Source organism: Sceloporus occidentalis, unplaced genomic scaffold, assembly GCF_023333645.1.
Source record: "Sceloporus occidentalis isolate IW3139 unplaced genomic scaffold, rSceOcc1.0.p SCAF_3, whole genome shotgun sequence".
Classification (NCBI taxonomy): domain Eukaryota; kingdom Metazoa; phylum Chordata; class Lepidosauria; order Squamata; family Phrynosomatidae; genus Sceloporus; species Sceloporus occidentalis.
The window spans coordinates 16,125,615-16,150,054 of record NW_028316983.1 but is presented as its reverse complement, the minus strand read 5'-3'; the positions used below and the strand labels follow the sequence as shown (position 1 = coordinate 16,150,054).

Below are 24,440 nucleotides of genomic sequence, written 5' to 3'. Positions count from 1 at the left end.
TCCAATTTTCCTGAAATTGTAGCCTCTACATTTAACTCCACATGCACTGCATACTTATATTTTTTCATATGAAATAAAATGGATATTATAAGGTTGTTTGTTTTAAACATTATTTTGACAACACAAATTATTATGAAGTTATTTCTGGAAACAAATGGCTTAGAAATGTGTTCCGTATCACTCATTTAAATTTTATGGGTTGTTGAAATAAACATGCAAATTGCCTTATAATTCTCAGCCTCATGACACTGTGGGTGACAGATGCCAGCACCGCACTTGAGAAATAATGCATATGTGCCCACATATAGATCTCAACAATGCTACAGCCATGATTTATTACACTCTACTACTCTCTTTCAAGACATGGGATGGAAGATGCCTTTCACAAGCCTGTCTTTATTACCACCACAGCAATGCTTCCCTTGCAGTTAATGTAATTGATGGGCACATGAAGGCACATTATCAAGAACTGTAAAAATGAAATCTATCTACAAGCAAATGTAGCAAGGATGTCTTTGTTTTTGTTTGCTTTTGGCAGGACTGTTGAACAGTTATGGATTTTTAAACCCACCTCAGAATTTATCCCTACCTAGCATTGGTATATATTCCTTTTTTCGTCCCAAATCTATTCTGATATGAAGCTCCTCTGGGAAGAGAATAGAAATGTATGCCAGTGCTAGGCAGGAATAAATTTATTTTCTTCTGCCTCTGGACTTTTAGAATAGGAGTAGAAATTGTGTGGCTGGCAAACAACAGATGGCCTGGAAGATGGGTCCAAAGTGTCCCATGGGACTCCATGGGCCATCCAAGATGTCTGCACTCCTAATTTCTTTATTGCCCAATCTACTCCCATTTCTTGGTCACAGATCAACAAACAACAATCAAAATATCACTAGGTTGTGTAAAAATGTGTTCTAGACCTCCCTCCACTCCAAAGCATCACCCTCTACCCAAAAGGTCCTCAAAGGCAACCAGGAATGATGGGATGTCAGTTCTAGTTGCCCAGAGTTGTGACTCTGAGAGTATTCTGTGGTTCCCTGTGTAGGAATATTTGCAGAGTACAGCTGGGCTAGTGCAGTATAAGCTTGTAGCAGAGAGCTTAGTAATTACTCAGGATGACAATTGCAAGATAAAAAAAAAGAAAACTTATGTTTATTGTCTCAGGAAATCCATCATAGTATAGAAAAGAAGACAGATTAAAGAAGTTCATAGAATCATAAAATAAAAGAGTTGGAAGAAACCACAAGGGCCATCCAACCCATTTCCCTGCCATGCCTGACCTATACTTGGTTACAAGAGCCCCTGAAAGTTCAGCCCTCCCAAGTGCACTTTGAATACCTTTGCAGTAACTGAAGTATGACAGTGATGAAAAGGGAAAGGGAAGAGGAGAAGAAGAAGGAAACTAGGACTTTTTAAAAGCAGCTGAGAACATAGGAGGGAAAAGGATTAACTAAAACTGCCTCTGCTGAACTTGGAAAGGTGGAGAGTATGGGGATGTGTATGTGGGGGTTGGGGGTGCAGCCTTCCAGAATCTCCTGGGAGGGTGTTAATTCAACCCTCTAACCTCTGACAGTTGTTCACCTTTTGTTTAGCTCTATATGGATTCTGTGACAAAATATGACTGGTGAATAACATGTCCCATTCTGGTGTATGTTGGTTAAGTGGAAGTTGGTGGCAACTGTAATTTTTACCTGCTACCTTTCTTGCTGTAACTAAGGGGTCGACAGACTGCCCCAAAAGGGTTGGGCTAGAGACTAGAGGCTGCACCAAGCAAACGGCACAGCTTCTGTCAGGTTTAAAAAGAACCTGCTGAAAGCAGGTTCTTTTTAGTCTCCGCGGCAGGTGCACTATTGATACACTCTTGCACGTCAATGATGCAATTGTGGCGCCGTGACAAGTGGATGCTGCACCACGCTTGTATCATCATGGCAGCCCCCATGTGAACGGGAGACTGTGATGACGGTGCCTTTCCTGCAACCTGTAACGGGCCTAAGAAACTTGTCAAATATATTTCCACATCCACTGTCCTTTTTAACATCATGCCTTACTGTATTTCAATCTCTTCCTTACATTTTTCATTTTTAACTAGCAGCTTTGTTGTCCTTCTCCATCCCCACCCCACTTTTCTCAGAGGAAATGGATCCATCCCCTGCAGTGCGTTCTGAATATCTGGTCTCAGGGATTCGGACTCCTCCTGTCCGACGGAACAGCAAGCTAGCTACGTTGGGCAGAATCTTCAAACCATGGAAATGGAGGAAAAAGAAAAATGAGAAACTAAAGCAGACATCAGCGGGTAAGTGGTTTGGCCAAGAACTGCTTTATGGCAAAATAAGCTGTGATTTACTTGATTGTAAACTGTACTTAGTAAGCAAGAGAGATAAGATGGGCTGAGTGTGTACACTGATTTATGCAAGTGAAGAAAAAACAGTGAATCTTTGATAGGCTACAGAATCCAGCCTCATGAATCTCAGATTTTATTCTTTATAAAACATATTTCAGCCCCTGGCACTTCTATATGTATGCTTGAAAGTATATGCATCATGCCTGTTTTTTACCATAAAAAATCCACCTTGTTTTCTGTGCAAAAAAAAACAAAACTTTTTTTTTCTGTGCAGAAAGCCTCTTTTTCACTACAGAAAATAGGCTTTTGTACAACTACCAGAGTATGCAAAATAATTCTCCCACAACAGTTCAGGATGTTTGCAGGGAGAACTGCTGAGGAATCTTCATTTTATCTCAGAATAATAATAATAATAATAATAATAATAATTTGTTTTATTTATATACTGCTATTCCAAAGATCATAGCGGTGAACAGCAAGTAAGCTAATTAGCAAGTAAGCTAATTTGCCCCCAACAGTCTAGGTACTCATTTTAGCTCCCTCCTCGGAAGGATGCAAGCCTGAGTTGAGCTTGGGCCCTTTTGCTGGTCTTGAACTCGCAACCTTGTGGTTTTGAGTGAATGGCTGCAGTACAGGCATTTAACCACTGCACCACCAGGGCTCCGTGGGGAGAATGGGGAGGAAACTACCATAATTATTTTTCCTCACACATGAAGACAAAATAATCAAGAATTTACCTCTGTAGTGTGGAATATTTTTAGAAGTACTGTATAGCACAGACCCACCAATGCTATTATTGTAAGAAAGTATGGCTGAGCATTTTTGTTAAGAGATTCACACTCTGTGGTGGCTTCTTTCTGGCATCCTACTCTGGTCAAGGCTTGATTAATATCTATTTCCTCCATCCCCCCGCCCCTTGTGTAAATGGCACCCAGTCATGAGCATACATGTGCTGTACATCCTGGTTGCAGCACATCCATGACTCACTGCATGGGAAACAATAAGCCCAGCAGTTTCTCATTGTTTCCTCATTCACATGACCAATTGATCCACAGCAATTCAAGCTGGGTTGACAATAGACCAGTTCTCTTCATCACTACTCCCAAGATTTCTAGTAAAAAAGCAAACAACATCAACTACCTACTGTCAAGAGAAAATATCTGGATTTATATACTGGCTCATTTAATGGTTTGGTTGGAACTTAGCCTTACATGATAAAGAAAAGAGGTGTGTTTGGGGACAGGGAGAACAGCAAGCTGCTCAATCCACAGCCCTTCTCCCAGCCTATAGCTACTCCCTCAGCACGGGGGATTATTTAGATCAGACCTCGGCATTTAATCACACGGGAGGCTAAGTGCCCAAATCCTGTGCAGAAACTGGATTTAAATTCTGGGAATATCCCTTAAAAGCAGGAAGATTTTCAGACATATCGGCAGCATTGAGTATTAATCCAACATTCACCCGCATAGAAAGTGGACAGAATCGGTCACTTTTTACTTTCCAGAAAATCTCACTTTTTACTTTTGGGAAAGTGGACCAATTTTTTCCACTTTCTGTGTGGGTTAATGTCGGATTAATGCTCAGTGCCTTCTGATGTGTCTGAAAATCATCCTGCTTTTGCAGGATTTGTCCACTTTCTGTATGGGTTAATTTCGGATTAATGCTCAAGGAACCTGAAAATGATTCCACTTTTGTGAACAGGATTTGGCTGATTCCCTCCCATGTGATAAACTCCCTAGAGCTGATATAAATGAATGTCCTCCTACTGCATATAATAAGAAAGGTTTTAGAAAGAGAGAGAGAGAGAGAGAGAGAGAAATGTTATGCAGATGGTGGAGGAGGAAGGTGAAAGGCAAGTCTGTTGTTTTTTCTTCACTGCTGAAAAGAACCTGGGAGAACTTTGGAGAGATTCAAGGTGAGTTCTCCTTCCCCATATGATTGCACTGTCACCGTGTGTCCAGTGAGTTGACCAGAGATCTAAAACAAGGTTGGGCAAATGGATCTCCATAGGTGGCATGGACACACACAAACACACTTGACTATATTTGCAGTGTTTGCACCCTGGATTATCCTTTTTCTTTTCCCCTGAAGAGGCAATTCACCCTTTAGGTTTCAGGGCCTACCTGCACTGCTTAAAATACAAAAATAAACTCAGTTTTTCAAATACAGAAGTGGACTTGTAGTCCCAATTTTTGTTAGTCTATGTGCCCCTGTCCAGAGGGTCCCAGGGTCAGAAAGCCGACTCCCTAAACCCACAGCAGGCACCCATCCTTGGTCTAAAACACATGGAATGGGTTGATGGCCCCATCCCCTCTGATATATGGTAGGACCCCTGTCCTCTTTTATGTACCACCCCCAGTTTTTTTTAAATCCATTTTCAACAACACTGAAGATGGCTGTAAGGGAAATTGCTGCTTCTTGCCTTGGTTAAGGAAACAAACCTTAAGCATTATTTCAAGCAGCTTTGGAACAAATAAAGATTTTATTATGGAGCTCCATGGTAAGCTGTGAACTGAAATGAGATTTCATCCATATAGTTTTCTTAGTATTGAACTCCTCCCAGCAAGGCTTCTTCTTCCATCCCATTTTCTATTTCCCTTACATCTCCGATTCCACCTTTTGCTTTCTTTAAGGAATTAAGAGGTCCCACAGGGAAAGACAAGAAAGATTGGTTTGTGAGTTTCCCCCCCTACAAAACATAAATAATGTAGAACACCTCCCCCCCCCCCCAAAAAAAAAAAACCTTTCCTAGGCTATGCACTGCAGAAATAATCCAGTTTGACACCACTTTAACTGGCATGGCTGAATGCTATGGAATCCTGGGATTTGTAGTGTGTTATGGCACCAGAGCTCTCTAACAAAGAAGGCAAAATACCTCACAAAACTATAGTTGTCCAAATGCCATAGGATGGAGTCAGAAAACAATATCTTATGTTAGAGAAGTCTTGAGGGATAGAACATACCTTTCTGAAATAGGTTTGTACATCTTCATGTTCTTTGTTCTCACAGGCAAGAATGAATACCTGACACAGTATTGCTGGATGAGAACCCAAAGATTTTTGTGCTGTTCCCAATCATACTTTGCACTTTGGAAAGTATTCATCTATAGAGAAATACACTTTTTCCCTACATGGAAGCACACTTTCTGTGTAGAAAACATGCTTTCCACACAGACATACATGTCCTTATCCTATGCAGAAAACATGCCTGTCTTCACAGAAATAAATAGTTTTTTTCTGGGTAGAAACGTGTTTTCTGTACAGAATAAGTGTTCTGTGCAGAACCATACACATGGTGTTTTCTTGTTGTTGTTGTTTTGTACAGAGAACATGTGTCTCTGATAAAAGGTCAGAAGAATATTTCTCAAAGTGCAAAGAAATATGCAGTAGGCCTATGATTGTCTGCTTACCGACTTTGTACAGCGCTGTGTATAATTACAGCGCTTTAGAAATAAAGTTTAATAATAATAATAATATTCTTCCCAATGGGGTTTTCAAACCATCAGAAAACCCCTTTCTTAGCTGAGAAATGAATAGGGAATTAATCTTCTTTCCAACACAATGCTGAAATACACTAAGATGCATCTACACTGCAGAATTTATGCAGTCTGACGCTCCTTTAACTGCCATGGCTCTGGATTTGTAGTTGTGAGCTATTTAGCCTTCACTGTCAGATAATTGAATTGGTGTGGCAACAAACTACAAATCCCATGATTCCATAGGATGGAGCCATGACAGTTAAAGCAGTGTCAAAATGTATTAATTCTGCAATGTCGCAGCAGCTCAGTCTCAACTCAGCAGGGTCAGACCTGGTTAGCACTTGGATGTAATAGTTGGGATCTACAGGTATGACTAGGAAAGAATCCTACTTGAAACCCTAGAGGTCTGCTGACAGTCACAGATCACCATACTGTACTGGTTGGACTAATAGCCTGTGTCAATACAAGACAGCTTTCTGTGCCTGATGCTGCAAAACTTCTGTTAGCATAGCAAATGACTTGCCAGATAAGATCCCAGTGTAGCACTCAATCCAGATGGTGCTTCTAGAAATTCCCAAAACCACATAATAGTGTTTTCATCAGCAAGCAGTAATCCTAATTGCAGAAGGCATGACCATCTTGGCAGAAAGAGATGCCAACCAACCCTTGCTTGGACCACTGGGTCTCAGTTGCCACTGGATATTACTCATCATGTTTGTCCCTAGCTTGAGGAATTAAGAGAGAGGCTTTCTTTGAAAATGGAGGTGCTACACACAAGCAATTTCAGTTTCAGCCTCTCCCCTTGCTCCTAGTGAAGGGCACATCTAATGAGATAAATCAATTCACATCAGAGCTTGGAAAAGTTACTTTTGGATTACATTTTCCATAATCCCCCATCTAGCCTAACCACTATAGTCTGAACATGCACATTTTCAGTGCTCTGGTTTATATGCACCACAGTGAGTTTACTCATGACATTGACAGTGCTGGTGGGCAAAAGTAGTGTTATAATTTGCAGTGGCAGCAGTGACACACTCAGCATTTTAGATTTCCCACAAGGTCCCAATGTAATGTCATTCAAGGATATTACAGTAAATTTGAAATGGTATGTATTTCACAGCTAGGTATTTAACAAAATTAAAAATTAAAACAAAATAAAAGCAGTCGTGTACAGTCAGCCCTCTGTATCCACAGGGGATCAATTCCAGATCCCCCTGAAGATACAAAAATCCGCAGATGCTCAAGTCCCATTGACCTCAATGGTAGCGCATGCATGTGTTTGCACTGCCATTAGAGAAAACAGGACCCAGCTGACACTGGCTCCCCAGGCAGAGCTACTGGAGAATCTTCCCAAAGAGCAGGAGTGTTGCCACTACCAGAGCCAGGGCCAGCACTGCTCCTCCATGGCTGACTGCTCCCCGGAACTGGAGCCCCTCCCCCAGGCCCAAAACCCAGGATGGAACCCCCAGGCCCCGAGACCCAAGCCCCGGTGCTGGCTCCAGCTCCCTCTGTCTAATAGGGCTCCAGCCTCCACCCCTGAACTGCCTCCAAACAACCCCCGAAACCAAACAACCCCCGAAGCCATGGAGAGGGAAGAAGGGGGGGGGGGAGGAAGGCAGGCAGGCAGGCAGGCATTTCAGTCCAGTTGTCCCTAATGGCATCATGTCTGTGTTCACACGCCATCACCAGGGACAAAACAGGCTTGCCGTCTGTGGATGCTCAAATCCACGGATGGCAAGGCTGTGGAGGTCCCACTGTAGCTCAGATGCAGTGGCAGGCATTGGTTGTTCATGGACTGTGTTTAATCATATTGGAGCCATATTAAACAAATTAAGTAAGTCACAGATATAGGGTATTCTGTAATTAGTTTTCATGTTCCATAGCCACCTACATATATTTCTTCACACATTTGTACAATTCTTTTAAAAATGAAAGTTATCCATGGAAATAGTTACCCCAGCACCTTGTTGGAAGGTGGGCTTTCCGTACTTGATCTGAGGTGCTTTCTGCCCATTGCTTGCTGCTATATTCAGTGCCCATTTTTACTCCCTGACAATACAGCCAAGAAAGAAGTTGATCAGTAAGCAACTTGGCAAGAGGATAATTGCATTCAATCACCAAGCTGTACACTTAACACGGATTTATTTCATTTCTGGTGTGTTCTGACTAACTTGGATTAAATGGCTTAAACTGGCCGCGGTTTTCAATATACTTAAAATTAATGTATTAAATATTAATTTATGTTTGTACCATATTTATATTTAAATGTATTTCAGTTCATTACTGGCCATTTTAATAACTTCAAATGATTCTTCATTTAACAATTTAATAAATTAAGTTATTTTTACTTAATGGTTTTACAGTAACAATTTAGCATCAATACATTAGTGCTAACTCTATCATTTCCAGGCTGTAAACCAGATTGGTAGGAGAGAGAAGGGGTTTGATTTGGGGGCAGAAAGCCAGACTAAGTGCCATATGTTCTTATAGCCTATGTGGCCCATGGGATATTGGACATGGACTGGAAAGACTTGGTTTCATAGCCTTCCTCTATGCCAACATCACTTCACCCCTGTGTACATTGCTCTGAGTTTGTTAATGGAAAGGTAAGATAAGCATATTATAAAAATATAATGCAATTTGACCAATGCAGAAGTGGAAAACTGCACCTGGCTTTGCATCTGCTGTGCCATATTTCATGCTGGACATCCTTCACCCCTTCATGCAGGCTTCTTGTTATGTTCATTTCCATACATTGTCAGCTTTAATGTTCCATGTTGATCATGCTCACCCCCTTTTTGCAGTGCTAGAGAAGAAGACAACCTCAAGGCAAGGCCGGGACGAGCTAATTAAGAAAGGCCTTCTGGAAATTATGGAACAAGGCAAGTGAAAGCAACCTTCATGTTTCTTCCCCATCTTCTTTTCATAAGCACCTGGAAAGGGCTTCAACACAACAATGAGTCAGTTGCTGTTCAGCACCAAGAACAGGACTGTTTGAACACATTTTGCTACCTATGGCAAATTAGCAAATTGCTTCCTAACGGCATCACTGTGCATAATACATACTTAAAACAATTATTTTGACACCTGATGCAGAAAATCTTAGAAGCCCCTTTCCCTATACCGTGCAGTGAATTTACAACCTAATAAGTGAAATAAACATGTTTTCATGATAGTGAAGATCTGCTGCCTGGAGCAGCTGCCTCACTATAATAATAGAACTGTTCTTTGCTACAATTCTTGAATCAGTGAAGTCTTTTCCCTGCCCAACACGCCAGCTGTTTCTCCTTTAATTGTAGTGAATTGATTAAAATAAGTCATCTGTTCGACTCTACTGATGCCCATGCAGAAGGGGTTAAAGCACATGTGGCCCTTATATTTAAATCATGTTAGGAGTTTTATATTTCTTTAAATCTTATGCCACATTCCCTCCTATCTCCATACATTACCCATAGCACATACAGGTTCAGGTGCTATGACTGCCTGAAAAACTTGCATCAAAACCACCAAAACTCTCCACAGCTATTCTCCTGCTCCATCCTTGGGTGAGCCCTCCCTAAACAATTATAGTTAATTATATCCAAACTTTTTTTAAGGTTTTTCGGCCAAGAGGTAGTTCTTCTTCCTACACTTCTCCCATTTGTTGCACCTTCAATAATCAGCTGCAACCATCTATATTTTTCATTTTTCATATTTTGACCAATTTATTCAAGCTTGGTTTTACATACACTTCAGTATCTCTTTGCTGGTCACACTCTCAATCCAGGACAGGACATTATGTGATGAATCTACATTCCAAATTCTTCTGTCATTTTTATAGTAGCTTGTGTTAAAGTCCATGATTCCATCCTGTACAATATATCTCAGCGGCTTTTGATACCATAGACCATGGTATCCTTCTGGGATGTCTAGCAGAGGTAGGAGTCGGTGGCACTGCGCTCCAGTGGTTCCGCTCCTATCTCTCTGGAAGGTCCCAGATGGTGCAGCTGGGAGACGTGTGCTCCGATGAGAGGGCCCTTAAAACTGGGGTCCCTCAAGGAGCCATTCTGTCTCCCATGCTATTTAACATTTACATGAAACCGCTGGGAGAGATCATCCGGAGACATGGGGCGCGTGGTTATCAGTACGCTGATGACACCCAAATAATCTTCTCTATGTCTCCGACTGATGCAGTGACTGAGGATGGCGTCTCTCCTCTCGTGGCCTGTCTGGAGTCAGTAATGGGCTGGATGAGGAAAAACCGACTCAAGCTGAATCCAGAGAAAACGGAGGTACTCGTGATAGGTTCCCCTGGTCCAGGAATGGCAGTGGTTCCACCTGTCCTGAACGGGGTCACGCTCCCTGTGAAGGACTCCGTGCGCAGTCTGGGGGTGCTTCTTGACTCGTCCCTTCACCTGACTACTCAGGTGAATGCGACGGTCAAGAGCACCTGTCATCAGCTTCGGCTTATTCGCCAGCTGCGCCCATACCTGGCCCAGAGGGACCTTGAAACTGTGGTACATGCTCTGGTAACCTCGAGACTGGACTTCTGCAATGTACTCTACATGGGGCAACCCTTATACCAAACCCGGAAGCTACAAATGGTGCAGAACATGGCAGCCAGGCTGGTCACTGGTACTTCCAGGGCCAGCCATATAACACCGGTGCTAAAAGATCTCCATTGGCTGCCCATTCGCTTCCGGGCACAATATAAGGTGTTGGTGATGACCTATAAAGCCCTAAATGGCTTGGGCCCAGGATACCTGAAGGACCGCCTCTCCCCATACATTCCGCCTCACACCCTTAGAACATCTGGGCAGGAATTACTTAGGGTTCCCGGGGCGAGGTTTGTCTCCACTACTAGGAGGACATTTTCCATCGCCGCCCCGGCCCTTTGGAACACGCTGCCCATAGAGCTCCGCTCAGCCACCTCCCTGGCCCAATTTAGACGGGATCTAAAGACCTTCCTGTTTGGGATTGCATTCCCTGATTAAAGTCCTTAGGCCTCCTTCCTCCGCACTGGCAAAGGGATCGGCTAACCCGGGGCTTTTTTGTCTTTGTTTTATGGAATTGTTGTATGGTTTTACTGTTTTTGTATTGTTTTTAACCTGATGTAAACCGCCCTGATCTGTTGGAAGGGCGGTATATAAATAAAATTTTTATTATTTATTATTTATTATTATTATCTGAGAGTACATAATATTGTACAAAAAGAAATTCTCAAGGCTAGTAGGTTTTCATTATCCTTTACATTTTTCATTTTGAAAAGATTATTCTGGGCCATCTCTGTTCTAACTTTTTTGCTTGATTATGATTTCACTACTCATTCAGTCAGATTCCACATTATTTATATTTGTCAACATACTTGCATTTTATAGTATAATAACATTTTGTGGGCTACTTGAAGTTTACTAATTACCATGAAATTAATTTCCTTAGCTTTATTTTTATAACATGGTCTTCACTTGTTTCACTTTGACTTCACTACTTTACTTTGCAGACCATCTAAGTTATCAGCTAGTAATACTGTATATCTGTTTATCAAATTAAAAAGTTTATCAAATTAAAAAAGCAAATTATCAAATTAAAAAGCTATGTTGAGATTGCATATCTTTCTCATCTGCCTCTTTGTATTTTTGTGTTCTCTATCATCTGATCTTCAACTTCCACTGCAGATTTTCTTTTGACAATATAAGTTTTCAGTTATATGAGTACATCTTGAATGTTGTTTAACAGCAATTCAGTTATGCCCACAATTTTTTTATAAATAACTGTTTATATTCTTGTTCTGATGAAGGAAAAATATTCAAAAATTTATCCTAATATTTTACAATTAGAGCTAATTTTAATGCAATAATTTCCAGATCTGCAATACTATGCTAAGCTGAGTGCATTAAATCTTCGAAGTCTCTTGAGTTTCTGTGACACCCAAATGATGGCACTGTTATTCAAAGTGGAGTGCTTGATCCCTCTCCATGTCTCATTCTGATTTAATACAACATTTTAAATGAGGGACATGCAGGGGGTTGGGGTGTATGTGTGCGTGTGGAAGTGTAAGATATATGGGAGGGATATATGAAGCATTATGGACAATTTAAAATGATGGCTCAAAGACTCAACAATTTATCTCAGGCCCAGGGCAAGTCCTATCATCAAGGGACTCCTCTGGAGCACTATGGACCTAGCAATTGCCTGAGAGGTCTTGGAAGGGGGAGTAGTCATGTCTTGCCATAGTAATACTGATTAAAGTGAGCCATTGTAACACTGATGCAATTTGCTGTGGTATTTTAAGGATTATTGAGATGAATCCTATATATGGAGTGTTTCTAAAGTGTTTTAGAAATGCTATCTAAAAGTAGGTATGATTGCAACTTTTGCAATCATCTTGAAGAAATGGGGAAATAGCACCAAAATCTGGATAATAATTATTAACAAAATTGTCAGTTTCCTTAAGAGGCACTCAAAACAGAATTTGAAGCAGTCCAGCCATCTTCTGTGAAGCTATGATACCTTCTGCAGATTCATAACATATGGAATCAGCCATCCACTGCAGAATCTAGAATCCAAAAAGGTTCAGATTTCACTAGAGTCTTCTAATCCTTGGATTTCTGAAGGAGGGAGCGTAGAAATGATCAGAGGATACCCAGAAATGCATCTATACAGACAAAAAAGAAAGCTTGAATGATTTCAGCCACAGGGAATTTAGCATTTCCTTGGAATAAAATGTGGCAGCAGCCATGATGGAAGGAGCAGGGCCTATCCTGATGTAGCAGAGTGAAGAAGCCAGATTTGAGAGCACCTAGGAGGAGAAGGATAGTTGACATGAAGAATGTGTGTCTTAATTGTACAGCAAAACTCTATAAAGTGGTGGCCCTTATGAATTTGGTGTGGACACATGGGCTCTGCTTAAAGCATTGTCCAAGGCTGGAAGGGAATGACTTTGGAGTATGAACACAGCACCTTAAATGACCATTCCTTTGCTGAGTTCAGATAATTTCTGAAAACCATTCAGCCTTACCAGTTCATCTCCTCACTCCATCATTGTAGTTGCTCTCTGTCCATCTATCACCTTTTATTGGAAATTCATACACTTTGCAACAAATCAGTTGCAGAGTGGGCGACTGATAAGAATTTGTTTGTTGTTCTTGATTGTGCTGCTCCTAGACATAATGTTGGCCTCCAAGCTTCTCCTTAAATGTCTTGATCCAGTCATGTCTCATCACCAGTTTTCCCTGCAGCTGTTCGACCTTGCCTACCTGCACTCAATTCTAAACTCAACCTCTTTCACAAACTGAAGCTGTTTAGTTAATCAGCTGCCTTGGCTATCCTCCTACATGGATAAAGGGACATTCCTTGCCCCAATGCTGCTGCCATTTCATCTTGTTCTCTATATATAACTCTTGTTACCATTACTTCCTTCTCAGAACCTAGGGACTGACCTTATGGTGTGTCAGAACACTGGTCAATATTTTCTATACCATAGAATCATTAAAAAAAAAGAATCATAGTTGGAAAGAGACTCATGTGCCATAGAATCCAATGCACTGCTAAATGCAGGATCTCCAACTAAAGCATCACCAGCAAGTAGCTGTCCAGCCTCTTTCTCAAGACATCCAAAGGAGACACACTAAGTACAATTTCAAGATGTCAGGGGGTTAGTCTTGTAATTGGTGGTGGATGTTCCTCCTTTTTGTAATTTCTTTTTACCCTTTCAGAAATGGATTTTCTTACCCAAATGACCAAATTGTGTAATACAGCAAACAATGCACCCAGTGGTTAATATGCCAATGATTATGTATGGGATGGCTTCACAGTGAGTGGAAACTCAGGCAATGAGCTCCTTTCCCTCCTACCTTCCACCGTATCATAGCAACTGTGCTGCTGCAAGGGCTATTTTAAGAACAGTAACTTTTCACTGAACGTGATTATGAGGGAGAGTGGGCGAGTTCAGCCTATAAAAATGTTGCACTGGGAGCTCTGCAGCATGCCAGCCAGGTTTCCCCATGTCCTTAGATTGCAACCAGTGGGATATGCCAAATCTGAATGCCCTTGATGAGAAAGGGAGGGAGTTGGGTGCTGACATTTCTCTCCTTTGAATCATCACTTTAGATCCTTGTAGTGAAATAATAAACTGAGAACGCTGATCGTGTCATCAGTGTCTGATGAAAGGTGTATGAGAAGGAGAAATGTGAATTCTTTGGCCAAAGGTCATGTCAGGTCTTTTTGGTGATAGCTTTGGTTTGGACAGCAGGGATGAGCTTGTCATTTCTGAAGGAGCAAGGGAGAAGCAAGACAGTTGCCAGTTCCATTGATTAGAGATTATGGTGTTGTTGGTAGTGATGGTGGTGGTGGTGAGGATGATGATGGATCCTTATTTTGTCTGGTTCATCCATTTTCTAAAAAAAATCATCTGACCTATTCAGGATCCTATTCAGGAACAGAGAGAACACTTTTGAAATGGAAATGCATGCATGATCCATATATTATGGGTACTGAAAAGCTCCCCTATGTTATGGGGGAATGCCTGTTAGCTCTGGAACATAGATCTATAGTAAATTTTCTAACACATCTAATTTACTTCCAGAATATAAGAAATTGTACATAATAAATACATCTAATATATATCCAGCAACTCAAAGGACTCAAAGGAGTCATTCAAAGCAGCTCTTTTGAGTAGTTTATTTGAGTCACAATGATGGTCCTATTGACCCTCCAGCATCCTACATATCTTTGTGGGTTTCTTATTGGACATGAGAGGGGTGGGGGGGGGGAGAGAGAGACCAAGAAATCTACTTCTCTGTAGGAAGTAATGTGCAATCTCTGTGTTATATCTAACAAGCACACATGTAAATTTCTTGGTCTATGTACTTGGAAAGTGTGGCCAATAACCACTTTCAGTCTTGGGTACACAGGAGGCAAAGCCTATCAATGTTAGGCTGTATGCTAATTCCTACGGTGAAGAGCCCAGTGTATGTGAAAGGGATCTAGGAGTCCAAGTAGACCACAAGTTGAACGGTGTGATGTAGCAGCTAAATAGGCCAATGCAATTTTAGGCTGCATCAATAGAAGTGTAGTGTCTAGATCAAGGGAAGTAATAGTTCCATGCTATTCTGCTTTGGCCAGGCCCCACCTGGAATATTGTGTCCAGATCTGGGCACCACAATTCAAAAAGGATGTTGAAAAACTGGAGCATGTCCAAAGGAGGGCAACTAAAATGGTGAAGGGTCTGGAAACCATGCCCTATGAGGACTTGGGGAGCTGGGGATATGTAGCCTGGAGAAGAGATGATTAAGAGGTGATACGATAGCCCTGTTTAAATATTTGAAGGGATGTCATATTGAGGAAGGAGCAAGCTTGTTTTCTGCTGCTCCAGAGAATAGGACCCAGAACAATGGATGCAAGCTGCAGGAAAAGAGATCCCATGTCAACATTAGGAGGAACTTCCTGACAGTAAGGGCTGTCTGACAGTGGAAGACATTCCCTTGGAGTGTAGTGGAGTCTCCTTTCTTGGAGGTCTGTAACCAGAGGCTGGATGGCCATCTGTCAGGGATGCTTTGATTGAGAGTTCCTGCATGGCAGGGGGTTGGACTGGATGGCCCTTGTGGTCTCTTCCAACTCTATGATTCTGTGATTTTGTAGTATGTGTTGCTACCCTTTTTGTGATCTGAAGTGGAATTTGCATTGTGAGGCTTAGGGAGCTGTTCTAGGTGCTGATTTATTGTCTGTTGTTTCAAACTGCTTAATCATCTGTACAGTTCCATATACTGTAACCATGTGAATAACATTAACATAATACATAAAACACAAACAGCATTTCCCATGAGGAAAGTAGAGGAAATGCTGTTAGGGAAATTTGCATATACTGAGAAGGGAAACATATAACCATGCACTGATCTGGTGTGCCTTGTCCTTTCACTCCCATATTGGTTGTTTAATTTCTTCCTAATTAAAATAAAATATGAATAAATCTATGCTCTCCTGTGTAGCAAGCTGTAATAGAAAGAGAGAGATTCCACTTCCATTATGTAGTTAACTCTCATTTTACTTCCATAAAAGGAATGAAGGAATGAAAATTTACAGTAAAGAAGTCTAGCAAGGCCAGTTATTTAAGATGGGATAAACTGTTATGTGGTGAGTGGTTTGAGTGTTGGATTATGACTCTGGAAATCAGAGTTCAATTCCTAGCTTGGCCATGAAACACACTGGGTGACCTTGGGCAAGACACATGCTCTAAGCCTCAGGGGAAGACATTGCCAAACCTCCTCTGAACAAACCTTGCCTTGAAAACGCAATGACAGGTTCTCCTTAGGGTTGTCATAAATTGGAAACAACTTGAAAGTACACATCAACAAACAACAGAGGGAAATTGATCATCTCAATTGTTCACAAACTAGATCAATGGTCATCACATGTCATTATGTCAGGCATGGTCTTTGTGGATAGCTTTTTTTGCAGCAAGGACCACCAGGGAAATGAAGTGCAATATTGTTTGCTCTGCACACCAGGACAATTTGCATCCTTCTATAGGATCCCTGCTAAGGAGGGCTGGTCCACACAGAGGCAGATTTGCCCTGTGCCACAGTTATACTGCCAAATGCAGCAATTCACACCTCTTAGGTGCAAAATGACAACCGGTAAAGAAAGTAAAATGATGCATTCATGTCAGGGTGTCCTGCCACTCAGCAGTAGAAGGGGAACAGAGGAACTAGTGTCTAAATGTTGCAGCAAAACTGTTTGAAATGTTGACTTAGTAGGAAAAGGGTGTATTGGGGGTCCACGTCAGGAAAGAAAATGTCTTGGAACAGCATATATTTAGGTTAATTATTTTAGTATTAAGCCTGTTTTCTAGCCCTGACTATGACAGATGTTGGTAATGAATCCTGCTCCTATCTGAATAGCTCCATATATGTACTATTATCTTGAATTCTGCATCTTAGTCATACTAACATGCAGAATTTTGCAAAGTCTTTTCTTATCTCTCTGTATACACAGATTCTTTATTAACAGATTCAACCATCCACTGGTTGAAAATATTCAGAACATACATATATTCCAAAAGGCAAACCTTGATTTTGCCATTTTATATAAGGGACACCATTTTACTATGCCATTTTATTTAATGGGACATGAACATCCATGGATTTTTGTATCCATGAGGGAGGGGGGCCTGGAACCAGGGTGAGGAAATGTCATAATCACAAAGGAGGATGAGGCACTGTAAAACATAGAATATTCAAGAGGTATGTAGGACATTACCAAATAAAAATCTAAAAACACTAATATAAATTCATTTCTGTTTACAGCTATATTACCTATACTGTATTTTTTTATGTACTCAACTGTATTTTTCTGGTGAATGTATCTTTGTTAAAATGGTTTGTTGCTTTGCAGTATACACATAGACCTTTGAGCAAGTCAAATGTTTAAAATTGTACTTTGCTAGAATTTGAAACTGGAATTATTCATTTCATTTGTCAATTGTGCTGAACTTAAGGGGGGGGGGGGGAAAGCCCTTTCAACAGTTGCATGGTGTCCTGGAGCATCCCATTGCTTAACATGTTTGCTGTCTTTCCCCCCTCCAAGAAACAAATGCACCTTAAGCTCTGGGGCCAAGTCCTGTCTGCTGCTGCTCCTAGGGAAAAAAAAACTTTAGAAGGATCCTGCCTATCCCCTTATTTACAGCAAGTACAGGCTAAGTAGGCACATTTCTTGAAGGGGGCAGCAAATATGGTGTTACTCAATGGGCTTATTAGTCATGCTCAAAATGGAGGACATTTTGGAATTTTTCCTGGACAGAAGCTGAAATATAGGACATGTCTTGGAAAAGGAGGACATCTGGTCACCCTGCCTGGAACCAAACCCCAGTGGATACCACAGGCTCACTGTATCTTCTCCCTTCCATTGTTGCACCATTGTCATATGAACACTATACATACATGCATGCATATCCAATTAAGCTCTCTAATATATAGTTATAAATCCTATATTATTACTTGCACATATGCTGATCATGAAAGTGGAACCACATCAGCCATTCCCAACAGCTCTACTTTAGTGTATCAAGTCACATCAAGTTATGCAGATGTTTGTAGACTGCCCTTCAATAAATGGTTCCTAATAAGGAGTATCTCTCATGAGACTCTCCTTTGACTCAAAATGGCACAAGGGGAGGGGGGGGGAATCAATCATCAATGGTTTAACTAATGATAGCATGTCATGGTGTCCTAGATTCTGAAGGCAAAGCATGCACTGCTGACGCTGCCACCAGAGCAATGCTGAGTGACCCTTCATCCCCCTCATGCCAGGCACTTACCTCAGAAGAGACGCAGCAGGAACATATATCAGCCACAACCAATGCCACCTCACTTGGCGAGGAGCTGCATTCGGAAGAGCTGAGAGAAGATTCAGGTATTGGCTATGAAACAATTTTGGCCTTTCCATTCCACTGAGCTGTAGCTGATTCAGTTAGATGCTACAGACATTTTTAGTCTTATGTGAGTCCCAGTTCTTTCCAGTTGAAATGGCATTGAAGTTCTAAACAAGATTGCATGGAATAGGTATGGAAGTGAAGCATGCAAATTTTCAAGGTGAATTAAATATAAAATAATTTGCTGTGGATAGGACTACAGACTACATGCTATTGTTTCCCCCCGATTTGATGATTTTCTGTTTCTAGAGTTAGGGTGAGCCATCTGAGACTATTTGAAATTCTTCAGCTTCATGGTGATGTTCACAAGGGGGCAAGTTTAAATATAATTGTCTCCAGGAGCCTGTTAAGTCAGCAGGATAGGATTGCATTTAATTGATTACTGGATATAAGCCTGGCAAAGTTAATTTTTAATTACAATTCCCAGAATGCCATACCTAGCATGTGCATGGGCAATGCTAGCTGGGAGGATTGGAAAATTAGAGCTGATTTCCTTCCCTCCAAGGTCGGACTCAAGGAGCCTCCACTTCCAAATGGAAGGTACATCCACAGTAGGCTTGCCATATCTCAGGGCCTGATCCTGTGTTTTAGGGCCTGGTTCCTCCTTTTCACTTCTCAGGACAAGAATGAGGAATCTTAGTTATACCTGGATGTTGTTTACTTGAATGGCATACTCGGTGCAAATGAGGTTGATGCTTAATGTATCATACTTAGTGATCCAGGGGTTGCATCTTTGAAACATCCCTAGGACCTGCCTCGTGCAATATCACAATGTGTTGGACCTAGGTCTCAGATTTTGGTATGGAAATTTTAGGACCTGGGATAGTCCTTGCTTGACAATTCTAATTCACAGCATACTCATTCTCCAGTTGGGGATTAAAATTATTACATTCTTGTAGTGTTGGAGAGGTTGTGAGGTTGTGCCTACACCAGAACCTGTGTACCCTTTAGGAAGGCATAGGATCGTTTAATCAATTTACTTGGAAAGGCTGTCCAGGTGAGGTGACCCACCTCTCTACAGTATAGCAAGAGAGATATTTGCCACAGCAATACAATTTCTTTCAACAACACACACAGTTTTTGTGGGGAGGAGGGGAACCACCCAGTTTTATGCAGTTACTCGGCCTGTATTGCTTACAACATGAAACCAATTACCATGTGGAGTAATTTAACATATTGGTTGTAATGTATAATCTGATTTGGGGGGGGGGGATATGAAAAGGGAAATTGAGGAAGAATATGAGAAGGAAGAAAGTGAGCCAGGTGTAGTTGTTTGAGCACTGGACAAGGACTCTGAGAAACAAGGTTCAAATCTCTGCTCGGCCATTAAAACCCATTGTGTGACCTTTCAGGAAAGTCCAAATTCTTGGAAGGATTACTTGGTTTCCAAAACAGACTGAATCTTTATCCACTGAGGGAGCATCTTGAGCCCAAATGGAGGCCTCTGCAGTAAGGAAGAACTCTCTGACTGCTAGGATATTTTGCAGAACACAAAAGCTATCAGAGAGAAAATATCTGTACAGCTTTCTCCAGTGAATGAACATCTTACTGTTCATCTTCAACAAGGTTAGTGGTAGGAGATGAGCACACAACAGATTCAACAGCAGGCATTATGGCCACTGACCAACAAAATAAATACAGAAGAATAAAATTAAATGAGAGGGAAACTGAGAGTAAAATAACTGATTGGCTAGATCAGTTGCATAGGAACAAGCTTTTAGGGATTTGCAGAACAACTGCAGTGATTTCAAACTGAAATTTATATATAGGGCAATATTTGGAAATATTCTAAAACAGATCTGGACCTTCTAGTGATCAAGAGCACTAAGATTAATGTTCCCTTCTCCTACTAGTAAGCAAAAGAAATCAAGGGATATAGAATCATAGAATCGTAGAGTTGGAAGAGACCACTAGGGCCATCCAGTCCAACCCCCCTGCCATGCAGGAAATCCAAATCAAAGCATCCCTGACAGATGGCCATCCAGCCTCTGTTTAAAGACCTCTAAGGAAGGAGACTCTATCACCTTCCGAGGAAGTGCATTCCACTATCGAACAGCCCTTACTGTCAGGAAGTTCCTCCTAATGTTCAGGTGGAATCTCTTTTCCTGTAGCTTGCATCCATTGTTCCGGGTCCTGTTCTCTGGAGCAACAGAAAACAAGCTTGCTCCCTCCTCAATATGACATCCTTTCAAATATTTAAACAGGGCTATCATATCACCTCTTAACCTTCTTTTCTCTAGGCTAAACATCCCCAGCTCCCTAAGTCGTTCCTCATAGGGCATGGTTTCCAGACCCTTCACCATTTTTGTCGCCCTCCTTTGGACACGCTCCAGTTTCTCAATGTCCTTTCTGAATTGTGGCGCCCAGAACTGGACACAATATTCTAGGTGGGGCCTGACCAAAGCAGAATACAGTGGCACTATTACTTCTCTTGATCTAGACACTATACTTCTATTGATGCAGCCTATAATAGCATTGGCCTTTTTAGCTGCCGCATCACACTGTTCACTCATGTTCAACTTGTGGTCTACTTGGACTCCTAGATCCCTTTCACACGTAGTTTCATTCAGCCAGATGTCACCCATCCTATATCTGTGCATTTTGTTTTTCCGCCCCAAGTGCAATACCTTACATTTCTCTGTGTTGAATTTCATTTTGTTAGCCTTGGCCCAGCTTTCTAGTCTATTCAGGTCATTTTGGATCTTGATCCTGTCCTCTGGGGTATTAGCTATTCCCCCTAATTTGGTGTCATCTGCAAATTTGATAAGTATGCTCCCAATTCTGTCATCCAGGTCATTGATAAAGATGTTGAATAGCACTGGGCCCAGGACAGAGCCCTGTGGGACCCCACTGGTCACTTCTCTCCAGGATGAAAAGGAGCCATTGTTGAGCACCCTTTGGGTTCGGCCGGTCAACCAATTACAGATCCATTTACCAGTTCCTTTGTCTAGCCCACATTTTACAAGCTTGTTTGCAAGAATGTCATGGGAAACCTTGTCAAAGGCCTTACTGAAATCAAGATATACTATATCCACAGCATTCCCTTCATCTACCAAGCTGGTAATTTTGTCAAAGAAAGAGATTAGATTTGTCTGGCATGACTTGTTTCTCTGAAACCCATGTTGACTTTTTGTGATTATGGCATTTCCTTCTAGATGTTCACAGACTCTCTGTTTAATGATCTGCTCCAGAATCTTTCCTAGAACTGATGTCAGACTAACTGGACGATAATTGTTGGGATCCTCTTTTTTCCCCTTTTTGAAGATGGGGACAACGTTTGCCCTTCGCCAGTCTGCTGGGATCTCTCCTGTTCTCCAGGAGTTTTTAAATATGATTGCCAATGGCTCCAATATTACTTTTGCCAGTTCTTTTAATACCCTTGGATGGAGTTCATCTGGTCCTGGAGACTTAAATTCATTTAGATTAACAAGGTGTTCCTCTACTATCTCTTTACTTATTCTGTGCTGAAATTCCCCTATTCTGTCCTCTGCTCCATTATCCTCAGGTTGAGCACCCTTTGCCTTTTCTGAGAAGACTGAGGCAAAGAAGGTGTTGAGTAATTCTGCCTTTTCTCTGTCTTCTGTTAGCATTTTGCCATCTTCTCCACGCAGTGGCCCTACCGTTTCCTCCTTCTTCCTCTTGCTGCGGACATATCCAAAAAAGCCCTTTTTATTGTTCTTAACCTCTCTAGCAAGCCTGAGTTCATTCTGCGCTTTAGCTTTTCTGACTTTACGCCTACACATGCCTGCTATTTCTTTGAATTCCTTTTTCGTGATTTCCCCCTTTTTCCATTTCTTATACATGTTCCGTTTCAAACTTAGCTCGGTTGAAAGTTCCTTAGTCATCCATCCTGGTTTCTTGAGACACCTCCCATTTTTCTTTCTCACTGGAACTGTTTGAAATTGTGCCTTTTGAGAAAGTCCCATCCGTCCTGAACTCCTTTATCTTTTAGTATTTCTGACCATGGAATCGCCCTCAATACTTCTCTAAGTTTACTGAAATCCGCTCTCCTAAAGTCTAGGATGCGTGTCTGACTCTGCCTGGCTTCTCCTTTCCACTGTATTACAAACTCCAGGAGAACATGGTCACTTCCACCTAATGATCCCACCACTTGCACCTCATTAACCAAGTCATCCTTGTTGGTTAGGATCAGATCTAAAATAACTGACCCCCTTGTTGCCTCTTCCACCTTTTGGACCATGAAATTGTCTTCCAGGCAAGTGAGGAATTTGCTAGACCTTGAGGATTTTGCTGAGTTTGACTTCCAGCAAATATCAGGATAGTTGAAATCGCCCATCACTACTACATCTCTCTTTTCTGACTGTGTGGTCATCTGTTTTAGAAAGATATAACTAAAAACTATTTTTGTGGGACTAAATATACACACACACGGCAAGGAGGAGACATTGTGAGCAAGAGGAAAAAATATAATCAGCATATAGAATAACAGAAAAAAGTGTGTGTACGGGGGCAGACTGCTAGTGCCCAGTTGATCTGTTACACATTGTATTTTGTGCTTGGAGAAATTTCTCCACTGACTTTTACCTGTCTTTTCTTTCAGCTGCATACTTATATGCTGGGCTATTCCCTTGAATTACAGGGCTAGCCCTGCCATTAGACAGAGTGAGGGAGTTGTCTCAAGCAACAGATTTAAGATGTGACAATAAGTGAACAAATTGTTAGTTATTTTTAATGCAGTTTGGGGGAAAGGTGCTGGTGGGATTTTCTGCCCCATGTGCCAAAATGACTTGGCTCGTTTGGCATGATGTCATTGATTTGAGAGGAGGTGTTTTTTGAGACTGAGCATTGAGATAGTATCATTGGCACTTGGTAAAATGTTTTTTAAAAGACAGTCACCATTCCAAGGTTTTTAAAATGATTACATTTTGAAAGATAGAAAAGACAACCTCAGGTGCTTGGATGATAAAAACAATGGATGCAGTGAGGAAAATGTGAAATTCTGTAATGTGTTTTCATGTTTAATCTCTATACTGAATAATAACTAAGGGGTTAAGTGAAGGATTCATAGATGAGGTGAGTTTTGAACAATGTTATGCCAAATGCTCACTAGCATAGTGTTTTATATTTGATGTGAAAAGGTTACTTTGGAATTGCACAAAATGGCCCTTAGACTCCTCCTTATATTTCTCTTCACTTCCCCTGTTAGCAACATTTTAAAAACATGAATGCACACACACAAGACAGTGTTGCTTTTTCCCTAGCTCAACATTATAACCAATCATAGATCATACACTTGATATGAAGACATTTCTGCACTGTTACATATAGTATTGACCTAGCTGAGATTGAATGGTGCTCTTTGCCCCATCCTAAAGTGGCTTGGCTGTAATGTCTCATAATCCATTCAGAATGCACAAAGCCAACACAGAGAGAGGGCAGGAAGTTTTGCCTTTATTTTGAATGAGTGAATATGTTCAGCCCTGTTTGTTACATAACTTAAGAAAATCTAGTAAGAAGAAACACTTCATCATTTGTAAAAGCTTTCATAACTCCACCACCATCCTTTTCCATTTTCTGGGGAGGAGAGAAGAGAAAATCCATGCAGGACCTCTGAGAAGGCACACTAGGCCTTTTGGAAAACAAAGGACAATGACAGTTCTGTTTTGGGGAGCAGCAGCTCAGCTGTCCTGAATGTGATAGGCAAGAATATATTGGTGGAATTGAGGTAGAAGAGCCTGGAAAGTTGATTTAAATAATATTTTAATCTTACTACTTGTTACAGATTTTATAAAAGTAATCTGTTGCCGTTATTCATTGCAGTGTTAAAAAGCAACTCATTGTATTGTTCAGGAAACATATTCAGGGGTAGCCATGTTGGCCTTGTAAGTACAAAACTCCACGAAACAGTGATACATTTATTCAGCCAACCAAAATACACAAAATACACGATGCAAGCTTTTGAAACTTCATTGGCTTCTTCATCAGGCAAAGGTGTTAAAAATCATATGATGTTAGTCGTGGGGCTGTGTTATCTCAAGGTGTTGTTGTGTTGTTCTGTGGAGGGATCTATGTGCAAGCAGGCCCTCCTCCTTCTGGCCATGTGGTACTGGGAAAAAAGCATTTCAGAGTTCAGGAGACAAAATTTGTATTGCATTAGCAATACAAAAAGGTTACTTCTATTGAGGTCCAAGATGTCTCCATCCTTTGTGAAGTCACAGCCCATTTTGCCCGATGAAGGAGCCAGTCAAGCTTTG

At 41.3% G+C, this 24,440-nt stretch overlaps 1 protein-coding gene across 9 annotated transcripts in view; it reads left to right on the top strand.

Annotated features, from left to right (window-relative positions):
- The window catches only part of PHACTR3 (phosphatase and actin regulator 3), a 269,656-nt gene that overhangs the window by 117,739 nt on the left and 127,477 nt on the right, over positions 1 to 24,440 (top strand). For 6 of the 9 annotated variants that reach the window (XM_089513699.1, XM_089513698.1, XM_089513701.1 and 3 more), the window contains 3 exons: positions 2,132 to 2,293; positions 8,624 to 8,701; positions 18,027 to 18,206. In XM_089513699.1, coding sequence (XP_089369825.1) covers positions 2,132 to 2,293; positions 8,624 to 8,701; positions 18,027 to 18,206 — 420 coding nt within the window. The remainder of the gene's footprint in view (positions 1 to 2,131; positions 2,294 to 8,623; positions 8,702 to 18,026; positions 18,207 to 24,440) is intronic. The other 3 variants (XM_089513700.1, XM_089513706.1, XM_089513707.1) reach the window with 3 other exon arrangements.